General features: G+C 36.1%; 1 protein-coding gene across 1 annotated transcript; it reads right to left on the reverse strand.

Annotated features, from left to right (window-relative positions):
* Positions 1 to 16,810: 16,810 nt before the first annotated feature.
* Positions 16,811 to 18,469, reverse strand: LOC129894682 (uncharacterized). Its single transcript, XM_055970346.1, has 4 exons — positions 18,180 to 18,469; positions 17,480 to 17,594; positions 16,979 to 17,266; positions 16,811 to 16,927 (listed from the first exon to the last, which is right to left on the reverse strand). Exons 1-4 carry the CDS (start codon positions 18,467 to 18,469, stop codon positions 16,811 to 16,813), a joined length of 810 nt encoding a protein of 269 aa, XP_055826321.1.
* Between the last annotated feature and the right edge of the window lie 4,353 nt (positions 18,470 to 22,822).

Below are 22,822 nucleotides of genomic sequence, written 5' to 3' on the forward strand. Positions count from 1 at the left end.
CGAATCTCATTCATAATTTAAAAATAGTGCTAGGAGTGCCACCCTCTGAGTAGGGACCAAGTCCCACTAATACAACTGAATGTTGTTAGCTTAGATCTTTCCTGCGTTTCTATTTGCTTTAGCCATCTCACCATGTGTGTATACTTGAAAGTGTTATGAGCTTGAATTCAAACTAATTATGCATAACAAAAGTTTGGATACCTGTTCTCTGGATCTAGCCAATAGAAGGTTGAGTGGATCAAGTTGGATTATTCAGCTACAATTACTTAAAGCTTTTGTAACGATATCTGCTATTTGATGCTCAGTTTTGCAGAATTGCGCACAAATATTGACTTTTTTGACAATGTCTCTTAAAAAGTGATGCCTCATATCTATGTGCTTTGCTCTCTTGTGTTAGATCAGATTCTTGATCATGTTGAGAGCACTTGTATTGTCATAAAACAATAAGATAGTATCAGTGAGCACTCCAAAATCCTCTAGCTATTGTTTAACCCATAGTAATTGTACAAAACAAGATATTGCAGCAACATACTCAGCTTCTGCTGTAGATAAGACAACTGAATTTTGTTTCTTGGTTCCACAAGAATTTAGAGAAGAACTTAGAAGATGTGCCATTCTGGATGTACTCTTTCTTTCAACTAGGTATCCTTAAGATCCTTTTTACAGCCTTCAAATGGGACCTTTTGGACAGGCTTGAAATCTTGCACATATTTCCCCACTGAACACGATGTCAGGCCTGCTAGCTGTCAGATATAGTAGAGACCCAATCATTCCTCATGATTTCATCATAGTCGATACCCTCTTCTTGATTATAGCCCTGAATCATTAATCGGTACTTGTTCCTTGTTATCACCCCATTTTCATCCATCTTATTTCTATAAACCTACATGATCCCTATAATAGTTCTGTCAAGAGGGACAAGGGACCAGGTGCCACACCTTATATTTTCAAACTGGTGAAGTTCTTCTTGCATAGATTTTACCCCGTCTGCATTTGTCCCTTCATCATCAAAGAGAGTCTCTTCAGGTTGAGCTTGACTATTCTTACCAGTATCTTAAGATTGAATTGGTTCTTTGTCTAGTTTCCTGTCTTCTCTTTGAGGCCATAAAGCTTACTTCCCTTATTTACCCCTTCGAAACTGAGCAACAATACAAGACAGTAGGCTGTCCAGAACTCTTATTTTGATAGTTTGGGTTGATTTTCATTGATTTCATGTTTAGTTTCGATATGATGAGACTGTTAAACTTAAGTAGGTATTTTATTATGTATTTAAGGTGTATATACTCTTATACAAGATAAGGGGAATTATTTGACGAAGTGGACTTTGGTTGGTCTACGGTGTAGATGAATTGAACTCCCCGAATTGTGGTAGAACTTGTTATGTGCTAAAACTCCAAGGTTCGTATATAAACTTGAACTTGGAATATTTTAATTTCTGAAATTTGAAGTATCTTGATGGGTTGTTTTCTTACTCTTTTTCTTATATCGTGGTATGATTATTATCTCAAGTATTGCAAAACTTCTGCTAAATCGCCCATTTGTACGAATTGCTTGAACATTTTACATTCTTGTTGGGACTTTTTCCTTCTTATTATGATGACTTGTCATTGATATTGGCATGCCTCTCGATTCGGATCTTTCCCATCTTGACTTTGGATTTACATTTCGTCTTGATGATGGGGTTTTGTCCATTCTCGAGTACGAGTGGAAAGCCACTTTCAATATGGTTCTTGATTCTCTTGATATTGGGTGACGACCCTTCTTGATTTTGGGGCTTTGGTCCATCTTGATATTGATTGTGCTTAGTGTAAATACATGACGTATATATTGGGCGAAATTGATTATTTGACAACTCTTTTGAATTAAATTGTAAGCTTTCTTGATACTTGAATCTTCGAATATTAATATTGATATTTTGAAACTCTTCAAGGTTTGTATTCGATACTTTGATATACTTGTTCACTTGGGCTTACTTTTAACTTATTGAGCCACCTGCGATGAACAAGAGAATTGAAAAATTTAATGGCTTCAAGCCCAAAGTTTATACACCACTAAGCTTTATGCTTAGCGATAGTTATTTTCTATCGTAGGTAATGTGTGGGATGAGTTGTGAAGATGGCCATTTGGAGTATACTTTTAGAGCCCATGTGAAGATCACATCTACATATGCATCTAGTTTTGTAAATATTCTGGGGACTTGTACATGATACATGTGGCACTTATGTATAAAATTTTGAAAGCTTGTGAAAACAAAACCAGATGGTTGTAACTTGAACAGGGTGACTAGTTTTGCTATATTTGGAGCGTGCTTTTAACTCAAGTCATGCCATGTGCTGGGTTTATACTTTGACTTGTCATTATGCACAAAGAAAGATAATAGTTCTGTGATAATTACTAGTTTGAGTTTTGTGTATTTTATGGACCCGCAATGGTGTTGAATTGGAAATAGAATTTCAAAACAAGTTTTCTAAATGTGTTGACTATTTGAGATTATAAAAAAACTATCTTTTACTTTGTAAGTGGCATTCTCCCAAAGGGAATGCTACAAGACATGCAATGTTTGCTTTCGCATTATTATGTTAGGACCAGATGCCTTCTTCTGACTTTCTTTTTCCTAATAGTACTTTATGAAATTCTTCTCGGTTCTTTTCCAAGAACCACAGTCCTTTTTAAGGTGACCATTTCTACCATAATGAATACACAATAAGTTATCAAATACAGATACATACTTACTATGAGGATTGAAATGGGGATCTATCATTTTGCATCCTAGGCCCTTTCCACCATTGTGACCTTGATTTGTTAGATTTTCTAAATTTTTTAGCAGATGTGGTCCATTTGAGATATTTATTTAAATCTTCCTTGATACGGACCAGGTTCATTTCTAATTTAAGGTTTCTAGTGACATAAATAATTTTAATTCAGAGGTTTTAAGGCTTTTTTCAAGCTCCATCTCAACTCTATTAGCCTCATCATTCTGCTTGAAATCTATTTCAGGGCTACACTTCAACACTTCCTTGACATCACTATTTTTAGCTTCCAACGCAATAATTTTTTCTTCCAATTCTGACATTTGAATGACCAAGATAGTTTTTTCATCTTGAAAAATGTCAATGCTAGTGTTCAGAAGATCCTTTTCAGAGGTTAACTCACATAGTGAGTCAATCAAGACACATGCTAATTTTCTAAGTTTCTTGAGAGAGTGAGCATTTAGATTTTCCTGAAGGTGAAGCAAAGTTACCTCTTCATCCGCCTCTTCATCAGATTTTACCATGAAGGCAAACGTGGTGTTGTACACCTCATCATCATCATCTTTTATAGCCAGCATGGATGCATCCTCTAGATGATTAGATTCTCCAGAGTCGCTTGAGGAGTTTTCTAGACAACAAGAGCCTTCTTTACTACATAATCAACAAAAATTCTTCCTCTTGATTTATCAGGGACTTGGTCCCTTTGTTTGTCTCTATATTCTCCTTTTTGCATGGGATAATTTTTGATAAAATGTCCTAGCTTTCCACATCTGTGACACTAGTCAGTACCATTTGTTGCTCTGTTTGTGTTGCGTTTCTTCATGAATTCGCCATGTTTTTTCATAATTTGCTGAATTTTTTTGGTCAAGTAAGCAGACTGTCCCTCTTCAAGATTTGGTAGAGCAGTCATCTTTCAGCTTGCAGGATCTTCTCTCAGTGTTAACCGTGTATAGAATACCTGCTCTGATACCAATTATTAGAATATATGCGTCCACTATCACTTAGGGACCAGGTCCCTAAATAGAATAACAATAAATGAACAACCAATGCATACAAGGAACAAGACAAGATTTTATGTGGAAAAGCTCCTTAGTCAAGGGAGAAAAAACCATGATCTGTTCAACAGGATTTCACAACCAATCTTTACTAAGATGCAAGAGTAAATTAGTCTATTACAACCTATTGTAACTAGACACTAATTCTCTCCACCCCTTGGCTTGAAATACCTCTATTACAAGACTTTGAGCCTAAGCAATACAACTATTTCCTACTACCCCAACTAACTCTAGTTGACGTAGAGTTTGAACACTCCGATCAAGCTAAATCTAGCCATGACTTGGAAATTAAGCAATAACTCTATTGCCTACTATACCAACTTCCTCTAGTTGACATAGACTTGAAACAAACCTTTCAAAGATAACTCTAGCTATAAACTCGATACAAAACTGATACAAGGAAAGATGATCAATATTCCTTTATAGATAAGGAGCTGATCTTACAATATTTAGCACACTAGACTCAAGTTCAAAAATAGCTCGATCAGCTGCTGCCCACCAACCACAGCAGGTGGTGGCAGCTTTTACAGTTGGTTCTCATTTGGTCTGGGACACACATCGTTCATGGGACCAGGTCCTCCAATCAGGTCCCATAATTTGTTGATGCATCAAAACCTGAATTAGAACAAGATTAATACTAATGAAGATGAAATTTATTTCCTCTCGTTAATGAATTTAAGCTCTAGCCTTTATAAATATGTGTGTGTAATTCTCGTATGCATGTCCTTTCTATTTGATTACGTTCATCATAACTTGATCACATGATTGACAAAATAATAATATTTTTTTTAAAATAGAATAGAAGATCACAATGGTGGGGTTAATTAGGCCATGACCTATCAGTATATAATTATCACATTATTTTTATTAATAATAATACACTACGTTTGAGTGATAGTCGTTAAATTAGTTTTTCTTCTCTAAATTTAGTTTTGTGATGATTTTGGTCAGATAACACTATTAGTCAAATTCTCAAACTAAAAACATGATCTGCTTCAACAATATTTACAATGACCATAGAAGAGTTTACCTTTTCGGGCAATGGTATCTTTGAATTATCTTTACCTTCACAAAAAAAGAAAAAGAGGAACAATTAAAGACGTGAGTGTGTGGTATAACAACAAAATATGTCATTTAAAAGTCTCCCTCTCTATATATGTATATTAGTCATTGGACCGTTCTCGATATTATAAATCCGCTTCTGCATTCATGCATGTATTATTTAGCGTGGTAAATATAATTATTACTCTAAGGTGTTTTGTATGGTGAAATATGTTATAATATATGTTGAAATTAAAATGAGAACTTCAAAGATAAGAAGAGTTAAAATAAATGCAAATGACAAAAGATCCTAACAAGTAATTTTTTTCCTAGAGAAGAGTTTGGAAGTTCTAGATTGTACCATTACAAGACGAGTGGGCACTAGATATTACGTAGTTGAATAAAGATCTTCTCAATAATGCACTGAAGCAACTAAAGTCCCAAAAGGTACGTTTTTGGCAGGTTTGAAAAGTTTTTTAGAAAGTCCCATTATCTACTAACTAAAGTTAAATTGTACCCCTTTTGTAAAAAGAAAAAGGTATTACTCTGATATCCACTGAGAAAATGGAGGACCAATATTGCTCAAGAGTCAAGTGAATTTGAATCTAAATATATCTTAATGTCCCTAGGAATGGCGTTGTCAAAATTCTTACTAAGGATATTCAAACTTTGAAAGGAAAACAAAAATGTAGACGTATGAATGCAACAGAAAAATATTCTAAATATTCACGAACAAAAAAAAATGTGTCTTTACTTTGCATCTAGTTTGATGATGTGTATAAATCAATATTTTTATAGCAAAAACAATAAAATAATTTTCTTCTTTAGATAGCTAAAAAAATTTGCTTCTCTTATTAAAATTTTTGGAGTCCTTGAGATAATAAATCAAAAGGCCTTTAATAAGCATAATGCTATATGAAAAAAAATAATCACTGTATTCAGAAAATAATAATATATAAAGTAGGGAAAAAATATTTCAAATGATCCCAAATAATCTTAATTCCTCGTAAGGATTATATGGCAAGGAATCATTCCATATTTCATAATTATGTAAAGTAATTAAAAAATATAGAGAATTACCTTGGATTGTCTTAGGGATGACACTGGGTTAGCAACCGTTAATTTCTTTTTTAAGTAGAGAGTCGTTCACCTTTTTATATTCCTTTAGGTAAGGGTGTAGCAAAAAAATTGACAAACCACACTAAATTGATAATCTGAGTCACATCAAGAAAAAAAACTTGATCAATGGTTTGGTTTTAAATAAAAAAGGCAAATTGAACCAAAACAATCAGACATTATATGTATATAATTTTAAAAAATATTGTATACATAACGATATTTGTTGTAATATAATTTATAAACACTTCTTAAATTTTTCATAGTTTTTATTTATATTATTTCAAACTTGGAATTAGAATTTTGAATGGTCCAATATAATTTATAAAAAGTATTTGTAATCATTAGAAATTTATTCAATATAAATTTATAAAATGATTCGCATCATATTAAATTCATGAATATATTGATCCAAATAGATATTATGAATTAATATAATTGGGTTAATTATTTAAGTTCAATGAATATGGATTTAATTAAGGAAAAACTACAGAATATAACAAACATCAATATATATTTAATATAAATAGCTATAGTTTATCTTTTTTATATTATATAAATATAATTAAATATTAAATATCAAATTTAATTATACACAAATAATAATTTATTTTATATACATAATTAAATAATTATTTAATTCAAGATAATTAATGCACTCCTGATTCTAATCAATTAAGGATTAGCAATTAATGTATTTACTTCAGTTATCTACCTTTTTTCTTCTCTCTCCAAATTAGTGTATAACCCTAAATTAGCATATTTCATCCTCTTTCATGGATGATTATTTTTCTTCTTATGGATGATTCTTTCAAATAATTTCTTTTTTCAAATTCAAACTTAATGACGTTGCGCTTCTTTTCTCTTTCTCTAATATTAAAGCATCGTTATCATTGGCTCGAGATGATTTACGAAACTTTATTATTAGCAATGAGAGAAAGCTTTGAAGCTTAAGTTCTAATTACGGATTTATGAAATTGTTACTAAAATTAATGAGTGATATTTTGAAAGATTGGATTATAAGATCCCCAAAGTGAGAAAGTTAGAACGAAGGAGAAATTTCAAGAAAAGGAATAAATTTCAGGTCTATGACCCACTCTACGATTCGTAGAGGTTCCTACGACTCGTGGAAATGAGTCATAGAGGCAGTACTTGGATTTGTTCAGGATGACCTATTTCAAAACTTCAGAGACTTACAAGCTTGCAGGTTTTCAGGTCTGCAAGATGAGTCTAGATGACGGCTCGTAGGCACAATGATGAATCGTAACGATGACTCGTAGGTGCACTTCAAAGCTCCCAAAATCTCAGAAATCAAGACCTGCGGGACGTATCAAGTCTACTATCCATAGATGTGATTTACGAGTCGTAATGCCGACTCGTATAGAAAGTTCAGAGACCAAATTTTCAGGATTTCTCAGAGACCTGCACTACCACTCAAGTCTACGAATCGTAGACTGAAGAACGAGTTGTAGGAGTTGATTTGCAAGGCCTAATTTTGGATTTAATGAAGGGTAATTATGTCATTTCTCAAGTTCTGTTCAATGAACCTAGACATAATTATGGCTAAGTTCAAACCTATATCTACTCAATCCTTTGAAATTTTCTTCATTCTAAATCATTCTTCAAAATTCTCCCAAGGCAAGAACTAAATTCTCTCAAGGATTCTTCTCCAAGCTACAAGCTAGGGTTTTAGATTTTCTTCTCATTTTTAAGTAATTTCAATCAAGATATGTGGGGATTGATCCATGGGTTCCTTTCACCCATGGATTCCCAAAGTTTTCCCAAGTTTTCTTCAATTTTCAATAATTTATGAACCTTAGTTAATTTTGATGAATTATATTAGGCTGTTTCAATTTCATTTCTGAATTATATAAATGATTATTCTATGTATGTTTTTACATGAATTGCATGATTTTAAGTTGAATTATGAATGCCCATGCGTAAAGCTATTTTCAAGTTATGATTATGAAGTTAAAGATAATTTTCATTAGTTGATTATGAGTTTAATAATTTTCAAGGAAAGTTCTATGATTTAAAGTTGAGATTGTGATTTTAATGATGAAGTTATGATGATTTTTATGTCGGAAAAATGAAGATTTAAAATTAATTTCAACTTTTAGAAAAGAAATCAATTTTAGAAAAAGGAGAGTCGCCACTTAAATTTTTAAAGAAATTAAGAAAACTTAATTTAAAAGACCTTAACAGATTTAAGTCTTAAAATTAGAGGAAATGGGTAAGGGTTTAAATTTTCACTTTGAGAAGGTGTTAGCACTCAAAATGGCCATTAACGTGCGGTTATCCGACGATTTAAAAATTATTTGACTAACTTTGAAAAAATTAGTTGTAAATAGTAAAGATAAATAAGTTTATTTGAGCAATAAATCAACTTGAAATACTTGAGATAATATATCAAGAAAACATACTCTATGAAATGACTAAGTAAAGAAATTTTAAATATATTTAAATAAAAGTAGTAGATTTAATGTATTTTAACTAAATTAAAAGCGATTAAGACTTTGATTAAAAAAGAAAAATCACTTGAGCCATTTAGGGAGAAATCAATTTAGAGAAAGACACTTTAAATTCAACTGATTTGAAAGAACGTCAACTTAAAACCTTTAAGATAATTTGGAAGAAAATTTGATTTGTCAAAATGTCTAAGTAAAAGAAAACATTAAATGAAGTCATTTTTAAAGAATAAATTAATAGAAAAAATGATTTCTCTTTTAGGGAGTTCAATTAAGTTAAACCAAACTAAATCAACTTTTATGCAAATATAAATAAACATAAATAAATGAATAAATTATTACAATCCGAATTAAATATAAATGAATAAAGTATGAAAATATAGCCCAACACTTAGTTTATATACACCTGGACTAAGTTATTGGGCCACCTGCGTTTTGGGTCATAGGCCCAATTCCATTATATATCGCAAATGTATATATATATACACACCCTTTTTATTTATATCGGAGTGTATATACACCGTATACAACCTATTTTCAGCTCCATCAACCTGTAAATCAGTATCCCTTTCTATTTTTTTGAAGAGGATGACTCAAAAAAAAGGTATTTGGGCCTCCGTGGCTCAATGTCAAAATGTAAATAATCGAGAAAGTCCATATTGGACTCGGACGATAGTTCATACAATAAACAAAAGTGATAAAATTAGTAAATGAATAGAGAGAAAGCAATTGAGATGTGATTCTTATTAATTGAATAAATGATACTTAGTGTAACACCCCCTAAAATGTTATTGATTCATGGATCCTTTCATTCATGAAGCCCAAATGAATTATCAAAGTTTTCTATTTAATTCAAACATGAAACTTTATGGATTTTTATATCATGATTCCAAATGCATAGATTATTAAATATTTGAAGTTTAATCACCTATCTTATATTAACTTATGTTGGCTCTTAAACACAGTGAATTGTTGATTTATCAAAGGTCCTTATATGAAGGCATGAAAAGATTTTAAAGTATTTTGATTATAATTATGTTCTCTCATGCCTAAAGTATTTTGATTATATTATGTTCTCTCATGTCTAAAGTATTTTGATTATAATTATGTTCTCTCATGCCTAAAGTATTTTGATTATATTATGTTCTCTCATGCCTAAAGTATTTTGATTATAATTATATTCTCTCATGCCTAAAGTATTTTGATTATACAAATTATGTCTATTTTCTTTAAGTTTTACTCTTAGGTATGTAAGACTTCAATGAGAGTATTCCTTCCTGTAACACCCCCTAAAACGTTATATGTGGTATTTCAATTCTCGACGAAAATGATACATCTTCTATATTTTGGGTATAACTTTTCATAGGATGGTCCATATCAGGTGATTCAAATTTTTTCATATCCCCAAAATCATTACCTACAACTTTCATGGACCATATCTTAAGTTGTAGGTAATGATTTTGGGGATATGAAGAAATTGTGCCCCCACAGATAATAAAGGGGTCACAACATGTCGTCCCCAAAAACTATCAGGAGACTATCACAACAATGAGTGATTTCCCACAAACAATTGGGAGATCATAACAATAATCATCCCACAAACAATTAGGAGACACTCTTTCACCAAGTACGTTGCCAATACCCAGCATACAAGGCATTGCTGTAAGTTTGTCTATATCTTTTACATTAGCTTTTTTACATATTTTTATATTAGATAATATCTTGATTTTTGGTTTACATTTCTTCTAGAGGTGAATTTGTTTTATCTACACATATATTTGATACTGTATTTTCACGAACTATACGCAGGCAACGCTTTTGGGTTAGGTATTCCTCTTTAAAAAAAGAGTTTGTACATACATTTAGTTTGTATCTTTACGAATTAAGCGAATCTAATTCTCATCTCGATGAGATACGTAGAAAATCCTTCCTGGGTTCAGTACTCTTTTAAAAAAAATATTTGCTTGCTTATCATCTTATACTATAGTAGCTTGAACTACGCAGACCTGATTCTTGTTTGTTACAAGATATGTAGGCAACCCTCATTTGGGTTCGGTCCCATTTTTTTTGAAAAAAAATGAAAAAATCAATTAAAGTCTGAACTTGATTGGCCCAACATAGTTTGGAGTGTGCATAAGGAAAAATATTTGGTATGATGGAGAGGATCAACCTCATGGTAAACCATAGATTCTTTTGGTACCTCTTAATTGTGCCTTAGTGACACTTGAGAAAATTCTCTTGCATACATCTAATACAAGAATGAAATCAACCTCATTGTTTAATGTGCGTTTGTGTAGTGAGCCTTAGATTAATTCATTACATTATAATGTTGATCTAGAACTTGGTTCGAATGTTATTGAGGCAAAATTTTGAGTAATGTTTGATTTGAAAAATGACTGTAGGGCTTCTTTGACCCATTTGTGCCACTTCAAAGCCTACCAAATGATGTTAATCCTTAGCATGTCCCACTTTGAGCCTAATCCTATTCTTTGGACAACCACATTTTAGCCTATATCCTTTCTGCGTGCTTATATGTACTATCTCTCTCTTGGCTTGACCTTTTTGAGCGCCCTAAAGATGTGTGAGTTACAAAAGAATATTCAAGGTTCGAAGTTGTCAAAGACAAAAATTGATAAGTCCTTCAAAGTTTAGGATGCAAAATGACTTCAAAAGAAAAAAAGTTGAAAATTTTCCACAAGTTCAGGCAGACAAAATTGCAACAAAAGAAGAAGAATACTCCAAACAAATAGGAGAAACTTCAAAAAAGATGAGAATGGGAAAAGGCTCAGAAAAGTTAATCTTCAAAAGAAGTCCAAAAGCAAACAAGAAAGGTACAACAATGATGATTAAGAGCTAAAAGTGTAACAAAACATTGAAAGCACAAATTCTGTGCAATGCTCAAGAAGGAATTAAGTCACTTTTATCCCAAATGACTATCCTACCCCTCCCTAAGCCTACATTACAAGCCAATAACAAGTCCTTCATGATTTTATTTCAAATATTCACATTAGTGAAGATTTACATGAAGGCCAAGTCTATGGTTTCACAATTGCATGCATGAATATCATTCTGAGCGTAAGCGTACTTTTCAAAATGTCCTAAAATTATATTATTCAAATATTTGAAAAATAGGACTTTCTTTATGGTGAGGGCACTTGAAACATGATGGAAAGATATAGTTCAAAATATTGTTTGAAACAAGATGAACAAATCGTGTTGACACTTAGGTAAGTTTGAGGTACCACTTGAAATTATAAGAATTACTTTGATGTTAATCTCGGTTAGTTGAGAAAAGATGATGGAATTCTTATGCACAATACTAATTGTTGGTACCAACTGAAGTCAAGATGTGATTCTTGACTTCAGTTAAAATTATAGGAATTACTTTGATGTTGATCTCGGTTAGCTGAGAAAAGATGGTGGAATTCTTATGCACAATACTAATTATTAGTACCAACTGAAGTCAAGATGTGATTCTATCTTTTTCACTTTTCAACATTTCTTACAAAAACAAACACAAAAAATAAAATGAAAATAAAATATAACTCATGTTTTCTCCCTCTAGATACGGGCATTTTAAATTCAAATACAGGCACCCATCTTCTAATGCATGTATTTCATTACATATTATAGGCACCCACCTTCTAATATGGGTATTTCATTATATTTTATAGGCTCTACCTTCTAATGCGGGTATTTCAACACATTTTATAGGCACCCATCTTCTAATGCAGATATTTCATTATATTTTATAGGCGTCCACCTTCTAATACGGGTATTTTAGCATATTTTATAAGCACCCACCTTCTAATGCGGGTATTTCATTACATTTTATAGGTGACCACCTTCTAATACGGTTATTGCATTACATTTTACAGGCATCTTCCTTCTAATGCAGGTATTTTAGTACATTTTATAAGTGCCACCTTTTAATGCGGGTATTTCAGTACCTTTTTTAGGTACCCACCTTGTAATATGGGTATTTCAATACATTCCACAGACGCCCACCTTTTAATACGGGTATTATGGTACATTTTATCGGCGATCATCTTCTAATGCAGGTATTTCAGTATGTTTTTATATGTACCCACCTTTTAACGCATGTATCCACACTCTAACTTTTACATTTTGTCGTCCTGCCAATTAAAGGCATTTTACATTACATGCTTGACTCCCAAGTCGAAGGCCCTTTTACATCACATTTTCATCCCTTCATTTGTACTAAATTCTTTCTACCATTATCACAAAAGGAAACAGTGTCATCACGATTCAACACTGTGGAAAATTTTGAGAGTCAATAAAAATTTACTACAAGTTTGCCTTTTGAGCTACATTAACTTTTCTCATGACACTCGAGATATATAGGAAGCTCGATGCAGAGTTCGATCATCACAAGGATGTAATCATTCTTTCTCTCTAGTAAGTGCACAATCTTACTTTTCCAATCATAACTCGTTATTAGGGCAATTTTGGAAGAGACATTGGGAACATATGAAACCTTTCACTAGGACCAGAGTCGTCAACTCGAAACAATAAGACAAGAGGTTATTTGCCTCAACTTTCAAACTATACATGGCCCGATCCTCATGCAGCTCAAGGTACGTAGGCAACTCTAAATCATAGTTTAATCAATTTATTATTTTTTTAAATACAAAAAATATATATAAAAATATCTTTTATCGAGCAAAATTGGCTACATGTCAATATTTTAACCTGAAGACTTCTACATCATCTTCAGTCGAAATGGGGCAAACTGTTGTCACGATCCAATTCCTTAGGTCATGATGGCACCTACTATAACCCACCGGTAGGTAAGTCAACCCGTCAACTCAGAACTTCAAGTAATGGGTTTGAGGGTAGAAACTAAACAAGAGTGACGAATTATAAAGATAAGCAGAAAGAATAAGTGAAAGTAAATCAAAACATGATATAAACAACTAAAGATCCCTCCCAAAACCTAAAAGTCACAAGTACATAGCTGCTATAAAATAAAAGACGAGTACAAGTCCCAAAAGTGGACCAAAAGTATGTATAACAACTGACTAGTCTCAAAAGGCAAAAGATGGGCCATCCATACTGAAGGAGATAAGAATGATCCAAAAACGCCAAGTGCTCACTCTAGTCTCCGAAGCTGACTGCAACAGGCTCGATATATCCACAGTGGTAGATGGTGATCGGTTCTGCATCACAAAAGTAGATGCAGAGTGTAATATGAGTACCAAGACAGCAGGTACCCAATAGGCATCATAGGCCGACTTAGCAGAAAAGGTAAAAGCAATATGAAAAAGAGGAATAGCCTAAATAGGAGTCAACATAAGCATCAAAAGGGGGAAAGAGTACTACCTATGAGAACTACAGCTAACTATACCCAACTGGGCCACATAAGCCCAGTTGGGACACTCATGTGCAAGTTAAATAAAAACCCGGATGAACCCCCATAAGCCCGCTGAGTACACAGAATAGCTACAACTACCAAGGCTAGGAATTAAGAATCTATGATGTTAGGAGCCAAAGTACTATATCATTTCCAAACCCAGGATCTCTAAGAGTCAATCGATCTAGTGGTGACTTAGGGGTCGAGGCTGGGACTGGGACCAGATGCTCACCCGAATGTTCAAAGTGGCCAAGGCCGGGATTAGGTACCCGAATTCTTTCCATAATTCATAAGTACGGTTGAGACTGGGACTAGATACTTGGATGCTCACCGTAATACATCAGTATGATCGAGGCCTAGACTGGGTACCCGGATGCTCGTCATACTAGCAAGCCGGTAGAGGCTAGGGCCGAGTACCCGGATGCTCCCCGATAATTCAAAATAGAGGCCGGGACTTGGTACCCGGATGCTCACAGATAATTTATCCCATGATGCCAAACATTCTACTTCCCAACTAGAATAAAATAGTACCAAATTTGTTTTCCCAAATGAGTCAACCGATATGCCGCCAAAATTAGAACCGGAGCCAAAATCAACGATCATAAAATCTAGTGTGGCCGACGCATCACAAAAGTCACGATTATACCGATTGATGGATGAGGATATTTTTAAGAGAAAGGGTAATGCCTAACTAAGGCCAAACTACCAGGCACTAGCCCGCTACACCATTCTATAAGGATTTAATTCCATCGGAGCGATGCCGGGGCATCTAAAGCAAGTTTACATCCTATACTAAGGCTAATATACTCCACAGTATCAACAACATGCTCATTCAACTCTCCTTATAATACTAACAAATAACGACAAGATACATATGCTTCTAAATATCTGTAAAACCCAATAACAAGCCTAAAACATGATTTTCTAACACCTAAAATATACAATCAAATTACCCAACCCAAATTCTAACTATTTCAACATTCTTTCACATATTTTAGCTCAATCTAAAGAAAGGTAAAACCGTAGCCTACCTATAGGCTAAACACGCGAGCTTCAAATCACTGTGCTGGAGCTTTTCCCTTTCGAACGGCCTCGGAATGCTGGCACAGTATCAAAAATAGAACCACAAAGTCGATATGTTCGTTTAGACACAAATTTCATAATTTTTAGAGATGGACCAATTTTGGGGTCTAAAACGAGAATTGCGTGACCCACATATGAAATTCCGGATTTGACCCCCTAAAAATAGGTTCCAAACATCACCCCGAGCTCACAAATCAAATTTATAATATAATTCGAGGTGGAAAACTACTCAGGATGAGCATGCAACCAAAACTCATAAATTCCGACTAAAGGACCAAAAATAACAGCATCAAAATCAGCAAATTCTCAACAAACGAGACTCTTTCAACCAAAAAATTACACTATGATGATTCTTGCGAAAACCCCCACAATCTATCCTCAAGAATCACTCAAAACAGAGTTATATTGACCAAGATACACTCTTCCAAAATTCAAATAAATTTTATTCCAAAAAAGACTAAATCAGTAACTAAAAATGCATTTTTACCTCAAACGAAGCTTCCCCTCGTGTTTATGAGATCACCACGAGATTCCTTACAAAATTCTCTTGAATTTAGACCCTAATACCAAAATCGGATTTATATAGGTCAAGAAATAATTTCTCAAAGTTCTTCAAAAACTCAATCCGAAAATGGACACTGCTGCAAATAAAATCATAATATTTACCTGAATCGAATACTCCAAATTAGTTTTAAATCTCTCCAATGCGTTCTCCACGAAAAATCTCACAAGTTTACCTTTTGAATCACCCAATTTAGAGCCCTAATACTCAAGTTATGGGGTTTTAAAGTTGGAGAAAATATTCCAAAAAAGGGCCTACACCAGCTAATGCCAAATCAGATTTTGGAAAATCTAAAATCTACGATAGGGTGCTCGGAATTTGTTCGGAATCCAATAAAAATAAAACAATTATGCTAACCCACTAAATTTGACATTTCAGACTCAATGGCGCATTCAGAATTCTCATACGAGATTATTTTAATAAAAAGTGGGTCTCACGCCTAAGAGCCCTTTTAAATAATATTCCACAATGTGCCTCAAGATTAGACCGAAAGCCTCGAAAAAGCAAATGAAGGGTCATTCTAGACCAAAATCGAGATTCTAGAACTAACCGCCCTGTCAAAATTTTTATTCGAGTGCGTTTTCCAAAAATGTTGACCAAAGTCAACCATAGGCTAACTTTCAAAGTTAAAAGCGTCAAATGACCCCAAACTCGTATCGATTGACTCATAGTCATTCCAACAGTGCTACTAGCCTAATTTGGTCATTCCAGAGCTGATGGAACCATCAGAATTTGAATTCGAGATCTTGTTGACCTAAAACTCGAAAAGTCGCAACTAAACCAACTTAGGCCTTCAAAATACAAAAATGGACTTGAGACCTCTAAAAATTCAACCAACACTTCTTCTAGACAAAAATCCATCTCTCAAATCCAACGGAGTCGTCGGAATTCCATTCCGAGTATCGGAACTCCAAAAGTTGACCACAATCAAACCTTGGCTTAAAGTTCCTCAAATTCTCAACTCAAGGACTTAAATCTTCGTTACAACTCCAAAAATGATTTCGTAAAGTCTCCCAAGCCAATATCGACATTTCGGAGCTGCTAGAATCGACAAAATTCCATTCTAAGACCCGTAGTTTCGATTGACCCCAAATACCACTTTTTAATACTTAAAGCTTATGAAACTCAAAATTTCCAAAAACTTAACTTTTCATAGGATTTTCTAAAAATCAACACCGGTAACAATCATAAACGGCTCGGGGCATCTAAAGCAAGAGGTAAAATGGTTATTTTATAAAAATTCCAAAAATGACTTTCAGGGTCATTACAACATCCACTACTAAAAGAATTTTCATCCGCAAAAGTAAGGACAAGAGTATACCTAGATGGTCAAATAAGATAGGGAACTGCTCTCGCATCTCCTACTTGGTCTCCCATGTATCCTCCTTAATCGGATGATGGCACCACTGGACCTTAATCACAGGGATGGACTTAGAACGAAGATGGCGAACATCTCTGGCTAGAATAGCAATCGGTTCCTCAACAAAAGTCAAGCGATCATCCAACTCAGCAAAATCATACTGAAGCACGTGAGACTCATCTGGAATGTACCGGTGCAGCATAGAGATATGAAAAATAGGGTGTATAGCTAAAAATGCTGGTGGCAAAGCCAACTCATAAGCAACTTCGCCAACTTTCCTCAGAATTTCAAAGGGCCTGATATACTTGGGGCTAAGCTTTCCCTGCCTGCCAAATCTTATCACGCCCTTCAAGGGAGACACCCGTAAGAACACCCGATCTCCCACCTCGAAGCGCAAAGGCCGACGCCTGTGATCAGCATAACTCTGGTGCCTACTCTGAGCTGTCCTCACCCTATCCTGAATAACTCGGACTCTGACTATGGTATCTTAAAGTAAATTGATACTATGTGGCCCAGGCTCTAAAAACTCAAACCAACCAACCGGAGTGCGACAACGCCTACCATATAAGGCCTCAAACGGGGCCATCTGAATACTAGAGTGGTAGTTGTTGTTGTATGCAAACTCTGCCAAATCTAAGTACTGCTCCCAATGACCCTTGAACTCTAATACAGAAGCTCGCAGCATATCCTCCAGAACCTGAATAGTACACTCTGATTGACCGTCAGTTTGTGGATGAAATTCCATACTAAGATCAACCCGGGTGCCCAACTCTCTCTGAAAGGCCCTACAGAAACAAGAAGTAAATTGAGATCCCCTATCTGATATAATGGATATCGGTATCCTATGTAGATGGACCACCTCCTGAATATAGATTTGAGCTAGACAATCTGCAGTAAAAGTGGACCGTACTGACAAGAAATGCGCTGACTTGGTCAATCAATCAACGATGACACAAATACCGTCATTACCTTTGGATGTTCGAGGCAATCTCATCATGAAGTCCATGGTAATCTGTTTTCATTTCCACTTGGGAATGGGTAATCTCTAAAAGACTCCACCAGGCCGCTGATGCTCGTCCTTAACCTGCTGGCAACTTAAACAATGGGACACATACTCAGCTATATCTCTCTTCATACCACACCACCAATAATGCTATCTCAAATCCCGATATATTTTCATGGTACTCGAATGGATAGAATATCTGGAATCGTGGGCCTCATGAAGGATCAACTAAATAAAGTCTCCAACTTTGGGAACACAAAGGCGACCATCGAACCATAGTATGCTATCCGAATCTATAGAATCTTGTCCATCCTCGCCTCACAATACTAACTCTCAAAGCTCTACCAATGCTCTATCCTCAAACTACCAGCCTCGAATCTGATCCAGTAGAGATGATCGAGCTCCCACAAAAGCCAAAATTGGTCTAAAATCTGAGATTTTCAACCTGACCATCCTATTAGCCAAATACTGCATGTCCAAGGCTAGGGGTCGCTCTGCAGCAGACAAATAAGCTAAACTACCCATACTCCCCGTCTTCAGGCTCAAGGCATCCGCTACTATATCCACCTTGCCCGAGTGGTAGAGGATAGAGATATCATAATCGGCCAGTAGCTCAATCCAACACCGCGGTCTAGAATTAAGATCCTTCTGACTCATAATGTAATATAAGCTGTGGTGATATATGTCACGCCCTGGGAGGATACCCTAGGCGTGGCCGGCACTCGAAGGCTATTTCTGACCTCCGAGCGAACCACCTGGTCCAGTCACATATTCAATCAATCACATTTTCTTAGCGGATAACTCAATTAAAGAAATACTATTCATATATATAGGGCCGATGGCCAAACATTTATAATCTAACAAGACAATAAAATAAAATTCCTCAAAATAACAGTTCAACCTCCCCACACTCCAGTCTATGAAGCCTCTATTCAAGTCTAAAAGGTGCCAATGACAAGTCCATGGCTACCAACAATCAAAATAGAAGAAAGGACAACAAAACTATACAAGAAGGCTCAATATCCTCCGGGAACTAGAAGGACTCACCAACTAGCTGGAAGTGTATGTGGATCTTCAACAGAGCGCCGGTTGATGATCTCTAGTACCTGTCTCTACATCATGAAACGATGCAGGCTAAATAGCATCAGTACATGGAATGTACGAGTATGTAAAATGGCCGAATACAACGAACATCAAGAAAGAATTTATCAACTCGGGAGCTCAACTCAAGAGGGATAACAACTCAATCAAATATCCTAAGTCTAAACAAGAATATGGTTTAGACGGGACCAATCACATACCATTCAACTCAATCTGACTCAGAGTACCATCAAAACCTATTCGGGAGTTTCTCTTATCCGACAACCATCACTTATGAGCCAGTGAAGGTACAACAAAACGACGTTGTTGCCTCGCCCATTCATACTTTGCCAGGGTATGAATGAATCAAACACTCATGGATCCAATCCAACCAAGTCCTATAATGTCAGGACAAATCTCTCGGGGAAGCATCCGACTTTAACGGTTCAATCCCCCCTACGTTTGGCAACATAAGTATTGGGTTCGAGTATGGACTATACTCTTGCCCAATTCGGTGCTCGATACTCCTCCCAAGACTCAATGCTCATAAGACTCCATCCAATCAACTCAATCAACTCATATCGACAAGTGTTGTTACAACCTTGTCATCTCATCAACTCTATCACAATCACATCTTTCTCAATCGTATTATCCGATCTATCTCAAGCATATCATTCAAAGAAATTTAAATGCACATATGTAGCATCATCTAGATATAATCAATCATTTCTTTCATCCATTTGAGAAATCTTTTGAGGCTTATCACAATTTCAAGACTTTAAATTGACATTTCATATTAAGCAACATTTTCAAGAAAATAACACCCTTTATCATAATCTACATAGTTAAGAAGATAAATAAAACATATTTCACAACTCATTTCTTCATCAACTCATACTCATATAAGGGCTCATTTTTGGAACCTCTTAGCTCAACAACATTGACACATATAGAATCAAATAAATAGGGAACAAAACTCATTCAACCATAAACCATACCAAGGAACTCCATTTCTTTTTTTTTTGAACATCTAACCTCAAGTAAGAGTAGGGCACATGGGTGGACTTAACCCATGTTTGGATAACCTTACATACCTTAGAATAGATGCTTGAAGAAACTTTGTTATTGGGTCTTCAATGGAAGCTTGAGGTCTTGAAGCTCTTGGAACAATTCCTTGTTGGAAATGGAGAAGAAGAAGAAGAAGAAGAAGAAGAAGAAGAAGAAGAAGAAGAGAGAGATAGGTTTCTAGGGCTTTTAGAGAGAGAGTGGGGGCTGAAGAAATGATCCCAAAATAGTCTAGGGTGATACATATATAATTTGGGGCAATTCCCAAATTGTCCCTTCTCAAAAGTTCTGAAAAATAGGAAAAAATGCACCTGGCACGATAGTGGTGCGTCGCGCCATTGCAGCGCCAGGCCAATTACGCCTAAAACCTGCACACCTCGCAGTGGCGCACCGCGCCAGAGACCAAACTACTGAGGCATGTTTCTGGTGCGATAGTGGCGCATCGCGCCTTTACAGTGCCAAGGCCATTGCTCTGAGTTTTGGGAATTTGGCCTGAAAACCCTGCACAACTTTTAGTGGCGCATCGCGCCAGAGACCAAACTACTGAGGCATGTTCCTGGCGCGATAGTGGCGTGTTGCGCCCTTATAGCGCCAAGGCCATTTCCCCCAGCAGTTGCAACCCAGGCCAAAAATGAAATTCCTGCCGTGCTAGTTCATCTTAGGATCGTCATATCTTTTGACTCCGAACTCCAAAATTTACATTCTTGGTGGCGTTGGAAAGAAGACTCGACGACTTTTAATTTGATAGGTCGTGGGCCACCCAGATTGACGTCCTTCAAAAGATAGGGTCATTAAAAGTCGACCCTTATATGAACTCAGCCTAAACTTAGCCACGGCGGATCTTTTGGACTTAGCTCGGCCCTAGGGGTCCTTGGTGACCCCGCATCACCTCAAACACTGCTCAGTCCCTTAGAGACTCATCTTAACTCATGAATATACTTCAAGATACTCGGGTTCGACCCCCTCCCGAACATAAGAAGGGTTCGAATCTTTGGTAAAATTTTGAGGGGTGTTACATTATCTCCCCCTTGGGATCATTCGTCCTCGAATGATGAGCAACCAAGAATAGACTCGGGGTACAAATCACAATCGAAATTTCAGTCATTCAACCAATCATATTGTCAAACAAATATCAATCTAAACTCAAAAAGGCACAAATGAATTCAAATCAAGGAAATGGTCACTACCTTCAACATTCTCCTCGGTAGGCACGAATAGATGTGGATATTTAGATTTCATGGCTCCCTCCGCTTCCCATGTGGATTCCTCAAAAAATTGGTTCCTCCACAGGACTTTGACTGAGGCGACCTCTTTATTCTTCAATTTGCAAATTTAGCAATTAAAAATTTGGACCGGGACCTCTTCATAAGACAAGCTATCCTTAATTCCAATGCTATCAATGGGGACTACCAACGAGGGATTACCCAAGCACTTCTTCAACATTGAAACGTGAAATACCGAATGAATAGAAGCTAACTACGAGGGTAACTCCAACTCATAAGCAACACTCCCAATCCGCCTCAAAATATGGTAAGGACCAATATATCAAGGACTGAGCTTCCCTTTCCTTCCAAACCTCATGACACCCTTCATGGGTGATACTTTCAAGTACACCCAATCACCCACCTCAAACTCCAAGTCTCTCCTCCTCATATCGGTGTAAGATTTTTGGCGGCTTTAGGCTGTCTTTAGCCTATCCTGGATAACTCTCACCTTCTCCATGGCTTGGTGAACAAGGTCAGGCCCAATCAACTTGGCTTCACCAACTTTAAACCACCCAATGGGAGACCTACACCTCCTCCCATACAAAGCTTCATAAGGAGCCATTTGAATGCTTGTATGATAACTATTGTTGTATGCAAACTCTATGAGAGGTAAGTGATCATCCCAATTTCCCTTGAAGTCAAGAACACATGCCCTCAACATATCTTCCAATGTCTGGATGGTGCTCTCTGCTTGGCCATCTATCTGGGGATGGAAGGCTGTACTCAAGTTCACCCTCGAACCTAATCCCTTCTGAAAGGATTTCCAAAATTGAGAAGTGAATTGAGCTCCTCTGTCTGAGATGATAGAAAAAGGGACCCCATGCAATCTGACGACCTCCTGCGTATACAACTTTGCATAATCTTCTGCGGTATCAGTAGTCTTAACCGCCAAGAAGTGAGCTAATTTCGTTATTCTATCCACAATCACCCAAATAGAATCATGTTGCTTTCGGGACTTTGGCAAGCCTGTAATAAAGTCCATGTTGATCATCTCCCACTTCCATTCTAGAATTTCTATGTTTTGGGCTAAACCACATGGCCTTTGATGCTCAACCTTCACCTGTTGGCAATTCGGGCACTTAGAAACAAATTCCGCAATATCCCTCTTCATCCCACTTCACCAATAGATTTCCCTCAAGTCATGATACATTTTCGTGAAGCCTGGATGAATGGAGTACCTGGAACTATGCGCTTCAGCCATAATCCTCTCTCGAACATCATCGACATCCGGCACACATAATCTATTTTGGTACCTCAACACACCATCTCCCCCTTGGGTAAAAACCATCACCTCTTGTTTGTGAACAACTCCCTTCAATTGGAGAAGGATGGGATCTTGGTCTTGCTTCTCTTTTACCTCTGCCACAAGTGAGGACGTAGACCCATCCTGAACAGTAACTCCGCCTTCATTGTTTTCTTTCAGATGAACTCCCAATTGGGCTAATCTGTGTACCTCCTTCGCTAATTCTCTCCTTCCTTTCACCACATGGGCAATGCTACCCATAGACAACCTGCTAAGAGCATCAGCAACAACATTAGCTTTACTTGAATGGTAGAGGATGCTCATATCATAGTTCTTGAGTAGCTCAAGCCATCTCCT

Source organism: Solanum dulcamara, chromosome 7 (genome assembly GCF_947179165.1).
Source record: "Solanum dulcamara chromosome 7, daSolDulc1.2, whole genome shotgun sequence".
Taxonomy (NCBI): Eukaryota; Viridiplantae; Streptophyta; class Magnoliopsida; order Solanales; family Solanaceae; genus Solanum; species Solanum dulcamara.